The sequence below is a fragment of the Camponotus vicinus genome, unplaced genomic scaffold, assembly GCF_025532165.1.
Source record: "Camponotus vicinus isolate PSW18456_S1 unplaced genomic scaffold, iyCamVici1.0 SCAF_14, whole genome shotgun sequence".
Classification (NCBI taxonomy): domain Eukaryota; kingdom Metazoa; phylum Arthropoda; class Insecta; order Hymenoptera; family Formicidae; genus Camponotus; species Camponotus vicinus.
The window spans coordinates 11273223-11287921 of record NW_028141950.1 but is presented as its reverse complement, the minus strand read 5'-3'; the positions used below and the strand labels follow the sequence as shown (position 1 = coordinate 11287921).

Below are 14699 nucleotides of genomic sequence, written 5' to 3'. Positions count from 1 at the left end.
TATCTTAACTGACATTTTGTTGAGGAATATAATATATATATATATATATATATATATATATATATATATATATGTGTGTATAAATTTAGAGCAGTACAATGTACAAATTATAAGGAAATAGCGTATAGATACAATGAGGGAGAGGGGGAAGGAAGAGAGGAAGAAAAATAAATTTGCTGATCTAATACTTAATGTAAGTGTATTGCGTAAATTTTCCTACATAGATTAGTTCGTTAGAGGTATGCTTTTTTTTTATAATTATTTTTACGTTAAATGGATTAATACAATGCGCTAATATTCTACGGTGTTAGTGTATATTACCTTATGAATTAATGTAAGAGATGTGTGTTATGGTACTAGATATATATATATATATATATATATATATATATATATATATATGTATAAACGTAGCTAAGTAGTCGTGATAATAACATGAGTGATAAGTATATAAAATATGTGTATGTCAATATATATATATATATATATATATATCACCCTGTATATATATATATATATATACAGGGTGTTTCATTTTAATACGACCAGTCGAATATCTCGAAAACCAAGCCCGGGAGAGAAAAATATTTCAAACAAAAGTTGTTTGGTTTCGAGGGGGCCATAAGATGGTATCATTGGTTTGACCTTGAAGAGTCATTTGAAGGTCACGTGAAGGTCACTTCAATTTTTTTAAATGGAACACCCTATATATTTTTGCACACTCTTGTAGCTTATCTCGAGAGCTTTCCAAAACACTATCATTAAGTACCTTTTCGTTAAGTACTTTTTGAGTTATGAGGGTTGAAATAATTTCTTAATTTTACATAAACCGTAAAATATCTTGTAAAATATTCACTTTTCGATTATCTTAAGTAGTTAGCACTAGGAGAATTCTAACGCAGGGATCTCAGGGGGGTGAGGGGCGAGGGGATCTCAGCGGCGCGGGGGAATGACGTCACGCAGGATGGAGGGGGGATGACGTCACGCGGGACGGAGGGAATTTCGAGGGCGCGGGGGCTGCGGGGCGGGGGACGCACGTATAAACAAAAATGGCGGTATTCCTATGAAGAAGATTTTGGGTCTCTCTCTATTCCTCCCTCTCTCTCGCTCTCTCTCTTTATCCCTTTATATTTCTATCCCTCTCTCTCTCTCCCTCTCCATCCCTCTATCCCTCTATCTATCTCTTTATCCCTTTTATCTCTCTTTCTCTCTGTATTATCGCAAGTATACAATATTAGTCATAAACTTATATTTTGAGATATTTCGGGGTCCGACGTTTTCGAGCAATCTGTGAATCATAGCGAGATAACAACACATTTTTGAGATATTATACAATATTACCAGTTAACAAACAATATAAATAGAAGTATTCTTTGAAGGATTGGGTGGATGGAAATGCGTGCGAAGAAATTACGTCATGATTTTGTTACAATTAAAAATATATATATAATTTATTTAAATGTGTGTGTTTAATAAAAAGTATACAATATAAAAAAATAATAATAATAATATATAAAATAGACCGTCGGGCTATGTTGGGGAAGCCGTTTCTGAAAACAGAAGAAAACATACGCATTTCATTAGTTTAAATTATTTTAATAATTTATTTTAAAATACTTTTGATATATAATAAATTAAGATACTTACAATGTTATCCATCATCTATTTTAATTTGTGCAAATAGGGCACATGTTGCAGGCCAATATTTGATTCAAAGATCTTCTGCACTCTTTGCATGACATATTTTCCAAATGAACATAAGCTATGGTTCTATGTTCTCGAACAGCACTAGTTTCTTCATACTGATCCGGTGCTTCTAGAAAGCATTCGATATAAAATTTTAATCCATTTTCCATGTAGTAATATGAAATGCAACATATCTTTGTTGCTTGATTGTATGTCATTATTTCAGATATGCTTAAATCTCGCTGTTTCTTTTGTAACCGTTCATCAAGAATATCGACACTATTGTCACTATCATAATCACTGTCCTTCGCCAAGGGTTCTATATCAGATCCATCATCTTCCATCTCTCTCCTCTCTCTCTCCTCTCTCTCTATCTCCATCCGCTCCGCCACAACTGGATCCATCCAATAATCGTAATCATCATCCGTATCGTCGTCGATGATAATTACGTTTTCTTCAGCCATTGCACAAGACTAACGAAACACAGAAGAGCAACGAAAGAAATGATACTCTAGTGCAGCAGACCACCGAAACACAGAAGAGCAACGAAAGAAATGATACTCTAGTGCAGCAGAGTCCTCTTCATTATATTTTTTTAACATACACAATATAAATAGAAGTATTCTTTGAAGGATTGGGCGGATGGAAATACGTAGATAACAACACATTTTTGAGATATTTCGGGGTCCGACGTTTTCGAGCAATCTGTGAATCATAGCGAGATAACAACACATTTTCAACCCTAGGTTCAGTTACAAAAATTTTTTTCTTTTGTGCCTTCAACAATCTCTGAAAGTTTGTTGGTTGAATATAAGAAGGATCGAAGCGCATCAGATCATAGTACGTGATTTGAAAGCGCATCGACACGACGGTATAGCAAAAGTATAGTCAAAAATTATAGTGTTCTGTCAGAAAGTAATGTTCTGTCAGTGTTGTGTGATAATATAAAAATGGAAGACGAAGATCACGCGTTGTCATCTGACAGTGATTGCATTAGTGACTGCAGTGAGAACTCCACGGAATTCAGAGAGAAAATAGTGTCTGTTGCGGAAATTAATGCTTTAAACGCACGTAGTACAAAATTTTGTATCATATACTTTTATTATTCCACGGGTGGTGCTTTAGCTGTATGTCCTTCGTGTATGATTGCATTGCAAGGCGTGGATAGCCAAATGATGTATGCTGTTCGAAAGCATAAAATTGAGACACTTGATGCGATGGATGGCCGATTCTGTTCAAGTTGTAGCGAGCCGTTGTATATAAGATTTCCGTGCAATATGTGCCCAATTTGCACTCTGTGAAGAAATGGAAAACGTCGAGCAGACTGAATGCGACCTGGTGGAGCGGTCCCGCCAAATTGCCACCTTGGGCGAATATTTTGCATGGCTACAACGATGCAACGAGTACATCGAGTTGTTGGAAGAGCAAAGTCGGATCAAACGACCGCGATTATCGATCGGGAATCGACAATCGCTGATTGCTCGAATCGCGCGACTCGAAGGTGCAAAGACTCGATTGCAGAGACAGTTTATGCCCAGTGGTGGTAATTACAGTGGCGACAATAACGCGGGTGCCGGATGTAGCGCGCATCAAAATGAACTTGTGTGGCGCGAGATTGATACCGCGTTCGATAACCGTATTCTAACCGGTGCTGTGATTAACGCAAACCATATCGAACCTCGTCAATTTCTCGAGGACGCCAAAGACATCGTGCTCGAGCAAGTGCAAGACGTTATAAGAAGATACAACAGTGTAAAATTGAACACTATATTCAACGGTGAATTTGTGTCGGGTGATAAGCGTGCGAATAAAAGTATCAATACGAGAAACTGTAAACTCTTTCGCACGTCTGATTTACACGAGTGGTACGAGCGCAGCGTTATCGAGCCCACTCTAGCATTGCTAGAAGAATTTCAGGAACGCGATAGTGGCTGGGCATTGTCGCGAATACAGAATTTAACTGTAAATATAAATAAGTATAATCCTATGCGCGCGGGATGTTATATTAAATTGCCGCGAGAAATTATGATGAAGAGAGCTGTAATTAATGTACAATCTAGAGACAATGCGTGTTTCGCGTGGGCAGTGGTGGCCGCTCTATACCCCGCTGAAAGAGACACAAATCGGGAATCTTCATATCCCCACTATACGACGGTGTTAAATGTACAAAATATTGAGTTTCCGATGACGTTGAACCAACTAAAAAAGTTTGAACATATAAACAATATCTCCATCAACGTGTACAGCATCGAGAAAGAAAACAGCATTGTCCCGATACGTCTTTCGGAGCAGAAACGGGATAAACACGTCAACCTGTTGTATGTGGAAGACGGTAACAGCGTCGGACATTTCGCATGGATCAAGAACTTATCCCGGCTCGTGAGCTCGCAACTGAGCAAACACAACGGCCGAAGATATATCTGTGATCGGTATGTATAATTTGAATAATTTATGTAATTATAAAATATAATGCATTGCATAAATCTTTAATTTAAATATTCTTTTACAGATGCTTGCACTATTTCGGATCGGAGGACAAGTTGCAGTCACATACGGTAGACTGCGGAAAAATAAACGACTGCGCTATCCGATTGCCGAGCGATAAGGACAAGTGGCTCGAGTTCAACAACTACACGAGGAAAGAGCGGCTTCCATTTGTGATCTATGCCGATTTGGAATGTGCGTTGACAAAGACTGACGAAGAAAAAAATTATCAGCATCATAAGGTATTTAGTATAGCGTATTATATGCATTGTTCGTTCGACGACTCGTTATCCGCGTACCATTCTCGCCGCAGTATTGATTGTATCGCGTGGTTCGCCGAAGAACTTAAAAATTTAGCGTTACGTGTAAAGACTATTTTAATGACTACAAATGTCTCCATGGTAAATTTAACATCGGACGAGTGGGAAAAATTTCACAGCGCAACGCATTGCCATATTTGCGAAAAACCGTTTACGCAAGAAGACGATACACGCGTACGCGATCATTGTCATTTGACCGAACGATATAGGGGTCCCGCGCACTCAAATTGCAATCTAAATTACAAAGAATCATTATATATTCCGATAGTCTTCCACAATTTATCAGGTTACGACGCGCATTTCATTATCGAGGATATAGCCACAGCGTTCGAAGGGGAAATCGAATTACTTCCAATAACCAAGGAAAAATATATATCGTTTACAAAAACTGTTAAAGTTGCACAAGACAATTGGAAAAATTATATAAAATTAAGTTTTATCGATTCGTACAAATTTCTTACGGCAAGTCTCGACAAATTGGCATCTTATCTAGACAAAGACAAATTCAAAATTTTAAAATCAGAATTTCAAAATTTATCTGCAGAAAATTTCAGTTTATTAACACGGAAAGGCGTCTTTCCGTACGAATACGTCGACTCTGTAGATAGGTTGCAAGATACGTGTTTACCACCGCGCGAATCGTTTTACAGTTCTTTGACCGGTGAAACTATATCCGAGAGCGATTACGCGCACGCCGAGAACATCTGGACGCGATTCTCCATTCGAACGCTAGACGAGTATAGCGATTTGTACCTGAAAATCGACGTCTTGTTATTAGCCGATATTTTTGAAAACTTTCGCGATAGTTGCATCAAAAGTTACGGACTCGACCCCGCGTATTATTATACTCTTCCCGGATACACGTGGGATGCCATGTTAAAGCATACAAAGATTACATTCGAATTGCTTACCGACATCGACATGGTCATGTTTATCGAACGCGGTATACGCGGTGGTCTGAGTCAGTGTTCCAACAGATACGCGCGCGCTAATAACAAGTACATGCAACAATCGTACGATCCATCGAAACCATCGTCGTACTTGATGTATTTCGATGTAAATAATTTGTACGGATGGGCAATGTGTCAACCGTTGCCCTATGCCGATTTTCGATGGGTCGACGACGTGTCGAATTTTGACGTAGCATCGATCGCGTTAGATTCGCCTACGGGTTATATCCTCGAAGTCGATCTCGAGTATCCGCAACATCTTCACGATACGCACATTGACCTACCGTTTTGCCCGACACGCGACAAGCCGCCCGGCAAGCGGCAAGACAAACTCCTCGCAACGCTATACGATAAGAAGCGTTACGTGATACACTACCGTAACCTACAGCAATGTACGCGACACGACCTTCGCGTTACAAAAATACATCGCATATTACAATTTACACAATCTCCGTGGCTTCGCAGTTATATCGAATTAAATACACAGTTTAGAACACTCGCGAAAAATGATTTTGAAAAAAATTTATATAAACTGATGAATAACGCGGTATTTGGTAAGACGATGGAAAATGTGCGTAATCGTGTCGATGTAAAATTATTAACAAAGTGGGACGGACGATACGGAGCAGAAGCAATGATAGCGAAACCAAATTTTCATAGTAGAAGCGTCTTTTCGGAAAATTTGGTTGCCATAGAATTACGCAAACTTGAAGTGAAATTTTATAAACCAATCTATGTCGGCATGTGCATACTCGACATTTCTAAAACGTGCTTGTACGAATTTCATCATGAGTACATGTCACCGCTATATCGTGATAAATGCCGGGTAATGTACACCGACACAGACAGTCTTATATACCACATTGAGTGCGAAGATGTCTATGAAAATATGAAACATGATATCGCTAGTTTCGATACGAGCGATTATCCAATTGATAACGCGTACGGTATACCGCTCGTGAATAAAAAAGTACCGGGTTTAATGAAAGATGAAAATAACGGCGCGATAATGACCGAATTCGTCGGGCTTAGAGCAAAAATGTATGCGATGAGAGTGGACGGGAAAAAGGATACGAAGAAGGTTAAAGGTGTCAAAAGTAACGTTGTTGCGAGAACGATAACATTCGACGATTACACGCGGTGTCTGAATGACGAAATAGAAATGACACGACAGCAATCTTGCATAAGATCGAAATTGCACAAAGTGTATACCGTCCGCGAGACGAAAATTGCTCTGAGTCCGTACGATGACAAGCGGTATATCGTACCTGATTCGACCGACACATTACCATGGGAACATTATAGGATACCCTTATAATATAATATATATAATGTAATGTAATATAGTATGTGATATAATGTCAGATATTATTTTTGTATATGTATCTCATATGTATATGTATTTCATATATTGTATTATATACGATTATTGGAAAGGATGTATTAATAAAGATTTTTGTATTTTTATATATTTCATGTATATTTTTTATATGTTGTACATATTTTTTCTTAAATTTAAAAATAAATACAATTTGTATGAATTAAATCACATTGTCCTTATGTATCCAAGAATTGTGCGAATTGTCAAATCCCAACCATTTCACGTAAATCTCGTTACCCCTCCTACGCAGTATTTTCTCCACGAGATACACGTCCGGATAATTCGCGCGATGCAACTCGTACTCGTAGAACGCTCCAGCAATAGATTTTTTGCGATAATCCTCCAGTAGATAGCTTACGGGATTAGTATGTTGTACTTTTGCAATTTTAAACACTTCGGTTGTCCAATTTGGCGTGTAACCTTTCTCGAAAACTGTCTTGTACTTGCTAACGCGTACCGAGTCACCTACTTTGAATTTCGCCGGACCCGCGATATTTACATGGTTGTACACAGTAGCCAAGAGTCTTTCAGCGATCGCGGGAGTAACGTCGACGGGTCGCATACCGATTGTTCGATGCTTGCGCGCGTTGTAATCCGATACGAGTCGCGGCAACGCGCTGATCCACTTGTAAGATCCGTTCAGCGTAAACATCTTCCACATGTCGTTTTTCAGCGTGCGATTGAATCGCTCAACGATCGGTGCCTTCAATACCGAATATGTAGAATAGTGATTGATGTCATGTTTCCGCATGAGCCGTTGCACGTCAGCGTTATAAAATTCCTTCCCCATATCAGTCTGTAAGTTTTTCGGACATCTTTTGCTATCTCGAATTATCTCGGCGATAGCGTCAGCTGTCTCGCTTCCACCTTTACTCTTGAGTGGTATGGCCCACGCGTGCTTGCTCAACGCATCTATGACTGTGAGTATGTAGTGGTAACCTCTGTTGAAACGAGAGTACGGACGCATCTCGACAATGTCAGCTTGCCACAGGTCATCGTATCCCCGCACTATAACGTGTCTTCGGGGAAAATTTTTTCTCGCCGGCGCGTGCAATTCGTTCACCAACTGCCGTTTCTCTAAACTATGTTGTTTCTTCACTTCCTCGGTTATTCCCGATCGCCGATCCATCGTTGTTTCGATTCGTCGATCAAACGATGTGTGCCTCGAGTATCACCGTGCGTTTTATCATTCGTTGCTAGACGTTCCTGGCCCGTTCGATAGCCGTTCAAAGCTGTTCGATAGCCGTTCATAGCCGTTCGATAGCCGTTCATAGCTGTTCGATAGCCATTCATAGCTGTTCGATAGCCGTTCCCAACCCGTTCGATAAACCTTTGTAGATGCTCATAGCTGTTCGATAACCGTTCTAGCTGTTCGATAGCCGTTCCCAACCCGTTCGATAAACCTTTGTAGATGTTTAATAATTGTACAATAGCCGTTCCTAAACCGTTCACTACAGCCGCTCATTACAGGTTGATAGCCGTTTCTGAATTAGTGTTAATCGCACGCCGAAGCTCGTTTATCGCAGTCTGCAAAGCTCGCACATCCTTCTCGAACGCAGTCAGCTTCTCGTCTGATTCTTTCTGCTGATTCTTCAACGTTTTAACGCATTGTTCCACGTACAGTTTGTTGACTGCATCGGTATCAGCCTCAGGTTGCGCTACACGGCGAATCTTGCGCGACCTCGCGTCATAGTACGTAGCGACGCGACACAGAGCGTTTTGACGCAAGTAACTTGTCACCGATTTACCCCAATGATCGCTAGTTCTAATTGCTTCATTTCTCTGTTCGAATAATCCAAATTTGTTGATGGGCATTTTTTTCTCGATGCGAGTGACGTCGATCGACTGATTAGTTTCGTCGAGACACCGTTTAATTTATAATAAGGCCGACTTCGCGCCGAGCTGGCCACAACGCTCACGACAACGAGATCCTGTCGATTATAGAGGAACTTCGCGAAGTCGGCCTTATTATAAATTAAACGGTGTCTCGACGAAACTAATCAGTCGATCGACGTCACTCGCATCGAGAAAAAAATGCCCATCAACAAATTTGGATTATTCGAACAGAGAAATGAAGCAATTAGAACTAGCGATCATTGGGGTAAATCGGTGACAAGTTACTTGCGTCAAAACGCTCTGTGTCGCGTCGCTACGTACTATGACGCGAGGTCGCGCAAGATTCGCCGTGTAGCGCAACCTGAGGCTGATACCGATGCAGTCAACAAACTGTACGTGGAACAATGCGTTAAAACGTTGAAGAATCAGCAGAAAGAATCAGACGAGAAGCTGACTGCGTTCGAGAAGGATGTGCGAGCTTTGCAGACTGCGATAAACGAGCTTCGGCGTGCGATTAACACTAATTCAGAAACGGCTATCAACCTGTAATGAGCGGCTGTAGTGAACGGTTTAGGAACGGCTATTGTACAATTATTAAACATCTACAAAGGTTTATCGAACGGGTTGGGAACGGCTATCGAACAGCTAGAACGGTTATCGAACAGCTATGAGCATCTACAAAGGTTTATCGAACGGGTTGGGAACGGCTATCGAACAGCTATGAATGGCTATCGAACAGCTATGAACGGCTATCGAACGGCTATGAACGGCTATCGAACAGCTTTGAACGGCTATCGAACGGGCCAGGAACGTCTAGCAACGAATGATAAAACGCACGGTGATACTCGAGGCACACATCGTTTGATCGACGAATCGAAACAACGATGGATCGGCGATCGGGAATAACCGAGGAAGTGAAGAAACAACATAGTTTAGAGAAACGGCAGTTGGTGAACGAATTGCACGCGCCGGCGAGAAAAAATTTTCCCCGAAGACACGTTATAGTGCGGGGATACGATGACCTGTGGCAAGCTGACATTGTCGAGATGCGTCCGTACTCTCGTTTCAACAGAGGTTACCACTACATACTCACAGTCATAGATGCGTTGAGCAAGCACGCGTGGGCCATACCACTCAAGAGTAAAGGTGGAAGCGAGACAGCTGACGCTATCGCCGAGATAATTCGAGATAGCAAAAGATGTCCGAAAAACTTACAGACTGATATGGGGAAGGAATTTTATAACGCTGACGTGCAACGGCTCATGCGGAAACATGACATCAATCACTATTCTACATATTCGGTATTGAAGGCACCGATCGTTGAGCGATTCAATCGCACGCTGAAAAACGACATGTGGAAGATGTTTACGCTGAACGGATCTTACAAGTGGATCAGCGCGTTGCCGCGACTCGTATCGGATTACAACGCGCGCAAGCATCGAACAATCGGTATGCGACCCGTCGACGTTACTCCCGCGATCGCTGAAAGACTCTTGGCTACTGTGTACAACCATGTAAATATCGCGGGTCCGGCGAAATTCAAAGTAGGTGACTCGGTACGCGTTAGCAAGTACAAGACAGTTTTCGAGAAAGGTTACACGCCAAATTGGACAACCGAAGTGTTTAAAATTGCAAAAGTACAACATACTAATCCCGTAAGCTATCTACTGGAGGATTATCGCAAAAAATCTATTGCTGGAGCGTTCTACGAGTACGAGTTGCATCGCGCGAATTATCCGGACGTGTATCTCGTGGAGAAAATACTGCGTAGGAGGGGTAACGAGATTTACGTGAAATGGTTGGGATTTGACAATTCGCACAATTCTTGGATACATAAGGACAATGTGATTTAATTCATACAAATTGTATTTATTTTTAAATTTAAGAAAAAATATGTACAACATATAAAAAATATACATGAAATATATAAAAATACAAAAATCTTTATTAATACATCCTTTCCAATAATCGTATATAATACAATATATGAAATACATATACATATGAGATACATATACAAAAATAATATCTGACATTATATCACATACTATATTACATTACATTATATATATTATATTATAAGGGTATCCTATAATGTTCCCATGGTAATGTGTCGGTCGAATCAGGTACGATATACCGCTTGTCATCGTACGGACTCAGAGCAATTTTCGTCTCGCGGACGGTATACACTTTGTGCAATTTCGATCTTATGCAAGATTGCTGTCGTGTCATTTCTATTTCGTCATTCAGACACCGCGTGTAATCGTCGAATGTTATCGTTCTCGCAACAACGTTACTTTTGACACCTTTAACCTTCTTCGTATCCTTTTTCCCGTCCACTCTCATCGCATACATTTTTGCTCTAAGCCCGACGAATTCGGTCATTATCGCGCCGTTATTTTCATCTTTCATTAAACCCGGTACTTTTTTATTCACGAGCGGTATACCGTACGCGTTATCAATTGGATAATCGCTCGTATCGAAACTAGCGATATCATGTTTCATATTTTCATAGACATCTTCGCACTCAATGTGGTATATAAGACTGTCTGTGTCGGTGTACATTACCCGGCATTTATCACGATATAGCGGTGACATGTACTCATGATGAAATTCGTACAAGCACGTTTTAGAAATGTCGAGTATGCACATGCCGACATAGATTGGTTTATAAAATTTCACTTCAAGTTTGCGTAATTCTATGGCAACCAAATTTTCCGAAAAGACGCTTCTACTATGAAAATTTGGTTTCGCTATCATTGCTTCTGCTCCGTATCGTCCGTCCCACTTTGTTAATAATTTTACATCGACACGATTACGCACATTTTCCATCGTCTTACCAAATACCGCGTTATTCATCAGTTTATATAAATTTTTTTCAAAATCATTTTTCGCGAGTGTTCTAAACTGTGTATTTAATTCGATATAACTGCGAAGCCACGGAGATTGTGTAAATTGTAATATGCGATGTATTTTTGTAACGCGAAGGTCGTGTCGCGTACATTGCTGTAGGTTACGGTAGTGTATCACGTAACGCTTCTTATCGTATAGCGTTGCGAGGAGTTTGTCTTGCCGCTTGCCGGGCGGCTTGTCGCGTGTCGGGCAAAACGGTAGGTCAATGTGCGTATCGTGAAGATGTTGCGGATACTCGAGATCGACTTCGAGGATATAACCCGTAGGCGAATCTAACGCGATCGATGCTACGTCAAAATTCGACACGTCGTCGACCCATCGAAAATCGGCATAGGGCAACGGTTGACACATTGCCCATCCGTACAAATTATTTACATCGAAATACATCAAGTACGACGATGGTTTCGATGGATCGTACGATTGTTGCATGTACTTGTTATTAGCGCGCGCGTATCTGTTGGAACACTGACTCAGACCACCGCGTATACCGCGTTCGATAAACATGACCATGTCGATGTCGGTAAGCAATTCGAATGTAATCTTTGTATGCTTTAACATGGCATCCCACGTGTATCCGGGAAGAGTATAATAATACGCGGGGTCGAGTCCGTAACTTTTGATGCAACTATCGCGAAAGTTTTCAAAAATATCGGCTAATAACAAGACGTCGATTTTCAGGTACAAATCGCTATACTCGTCTAGCGTTCGAATGGAGAATCGCGTCCAGATGTTCTCGGCGTGCGCGTAATCGCTCTCGGATATAGTTTCACCGGTCAAAGAACTGTAAAACGATTCGCGCGGTGGTAAACACGTATCTTGCAACCTATCTACAGAGTCGACGTATTCGTACGGAAAGACGCCTTTCCGTGTTAATAAACTGAAATTTTCTGCAGATAAATTTTGAAATTCTGATTTTAAAATTTTGAATTTGTCTTTGTCTAGATAAGATGCCAATTTGTCGAGACTTGCCGTAAGAAATTTGTACGAATCGATAAAACTTAATTTTATATAATTTTTCCAATTGTCTTGTGCAACTTTAACAGTTTTTGTAAACGATATATATTTTTCCTTGGTTATTGGAAGTAATTCGATTTCCCCTTCGAACGCTGTGGCTATATCCTCGATAATGAAATGCGCGTCGTAACCTGATAAATTGTGGAAGACTATCGGAATATATAATGATTCTTTGTAATTTAGATTGCAATTTGAGTGCGCGGGACCCCTATATCGTTCGGTCAAATGACAATGATCGCGTACGCGTGTATCGTCTTCTTGCGTAAACGGTTTTTCGCAAATATGGCAATGCGTTGCGCTGTGAAATTTTTCCCACTCGTCCGATGTTAAATTTACCATGGAGACATTTGTAGTCATTAAAATAGTCTTTACACGTAACGCTAAATTTTTAAGTTCTTCGGCGAACCACGCGATACAATCAATACTGCGGCGAGAATGGTACGCGGATAACGAGTCGTCGAACGAACAATGCATATAATACGCTATACTAAATACCTTATGATGCTGATAATTTTTTTCTTCGTCAGTCTTTGTCAACGCACATTCCAAATCGGCATAGATCACAAATGGAAGCCGCTCTTTCCTCGTGTAGTTGTTGAACTCGAGCCACTTGTCCTTATCGCTCGGCAATCGGATAGCGCAGTCGTTTATTTTTCCGCAGTCTACCGTATGTGACTGCAACTTGTCCTCCGATCCGAAATAGTGCAAGCATCTGTAAAAGAATATTTAAATTAAAGATTTATGCAATGCATTATATTTTATAATTACATAAATTATTCAAATTATACATACCGATCACAGATATATCTTCGGCCGTTGTGTTTGCTCAGTTGCGAGCTCACGAGCCGGGATAAGTTCTTGATCCATGCGAAATGTCCGACGCTGTTACCGTCTTCCACATACAACAGGTTGACGTGTTTATCCCGTTTCTGCTCCGAAAGACGTATCGGGACAATGCTGTTTTCTTTCTCGATGCTGTACACGTTGATGGAGATATTGTTTATATGTTCAAACTTTTTTAGTTGGTTCAACGTCATCGGAAACTCAATATTTTGTACATTTAACACCGTCGTATAGTGGGGATATGAAGATTCCCGATTTGTGTCTCTTTCAGCGGGGTATAGAGCGGCCACCACTGCCCACGCGAAACACGCATTGTCTCTAGATTGTACATTAATTACAGCTCTCTTCATCATAATTTCTCGCGGCAATTTAATATAACATCCCGCGCGCATAGGATTATACTTATTTATATTTACAGTTAAATTCTGTATTCGCGACAATGCCCAGCCACTATCGCGTTCCTGAAATTCTTCTAGCAATGCTAGAGTGGGCTCGATAACGCTGCGCTCGTACCACTCGTGTAAATCAGACGTGCGAAAGAGTTCACAGTTTCTCGTATTGATACTTTTATTCGCACGCTTATCACCCGACACAAATTCACCGTTGAATATAGTGTTCAATTTTACACTGTTGTATCTTCTTATAACGTCTTGCACTTGCTCGAGCACGATGTCTTTGGCGTCCTCGAGAAATTGACGAGGTTCGATATGGTTTGCGTTAATCACAGCACCGGTTAGAATACGGTTATCGAACGCGGTATCAATCTCGCGCCACACAAGTTCATTTTGATGCGCGCTACATCCGGCACCCGCGTTATTGTCGCCACTGTAATTACCACCACTGGGCATAAACTGTCTCTGCAATCGAGTCTTTGCACCTTCGAGTCGCGCGATTCGAGCAATCAGCGATTGTCGATTCCCGATCGATAATCGCGGTCGTTTGATCCGACTTTGCTCTTCCAACAACTCGATGTACTCGTTGCATCGTTGTAGCCATGCAAAATATTCGCCCAAGGTGGCAATTTGGCGGGACCGCTCCACCAGGTCGCATTCAGTCTGCTCGACGTTTTCCATTTCTTCACAGAGTGCAAATTGGGCACATATTGCACGGAAATCTTATATACAACGGCTCGCTACAACTTGAACAGAATCGGCCATCCATCGCATCAAGTGTCTCAATTTTATGCTTTCGAACAGCATACATCATTTGGCTATCCACGCCTTGCAATGCAATCATACACGAAGGACATACAGCTAAAGCACCACCCGTGGA

The 14699-nt window shown here is 40.9% G+C and overlaps 4 protein-coding genes across 4 annotated transcripts; 2 read left to right on the top strand and 2 right to left on the bottom strand.

Moving 5' to 3' along the window:
• Positions 1–3538: 3538 nt before the first annotated feature.
• On the top strand, positions 3539–4691 carry LOC145964853 (uncharacterized; the record flags this gene model as incomplete). Its single annotated transcript, XM_083088015.1, has 2 exons — positions 3539–4115; positions 4196–4691. Coding segments are annotated over exons 1-2 (939 nt in total), but the record flags the coding sequence as incomplete, so codon positions are not given.
• Positions 4692–4699: 8 nt separating this feature from the next.
• LOC145964852 (uncharacterized) lies at positions 4700–6758 on the top strand. The gene has a single exon (XM_083088013.1). It carries the CDS (start codon positions 5364–5366, stop codon positions 6756–6758), a length of 1395 nt encoding a protein of 464 aa, XP_082944139.1. The 5' UTR covers positions 4700–5363.
• A 3975-nt stretch (positions 6759–10733) lies between these two features.
• LOC145964851 (uncharacterized) lies at positions 10734–12792 on the bottom strand. The gene has a single exon (XM_083088012.1). The coding sequence runs from the start codon at positions 12126–12128 to the stop codon at positions 10734–10736; it is 1395 nt and encodes a 464-aa protein (XP_082944138.1). The 5' UTR covers positions 12129–12792.
• Positions 12793–12800: 8 nt separating this feature from the next.
• On the bottom strand, positions 12801–14368 carry LOC145964850 (uncharacterized; the record flags this gene model as incomplete). The annotated part of the gene is made up of 2 exons (XM_083088011.1): positions 13377–14368; positions 12801–13296 (listed from the first exon to the last, which is right to left on the bottom strand). Coding segments are annotated over exons 1-2 (1395 nt in total), but the record flags the coding sequence as incomplete, so codon positions are not given.
• Positions 14369–14699: the final 331 nt, after the last annotated feature.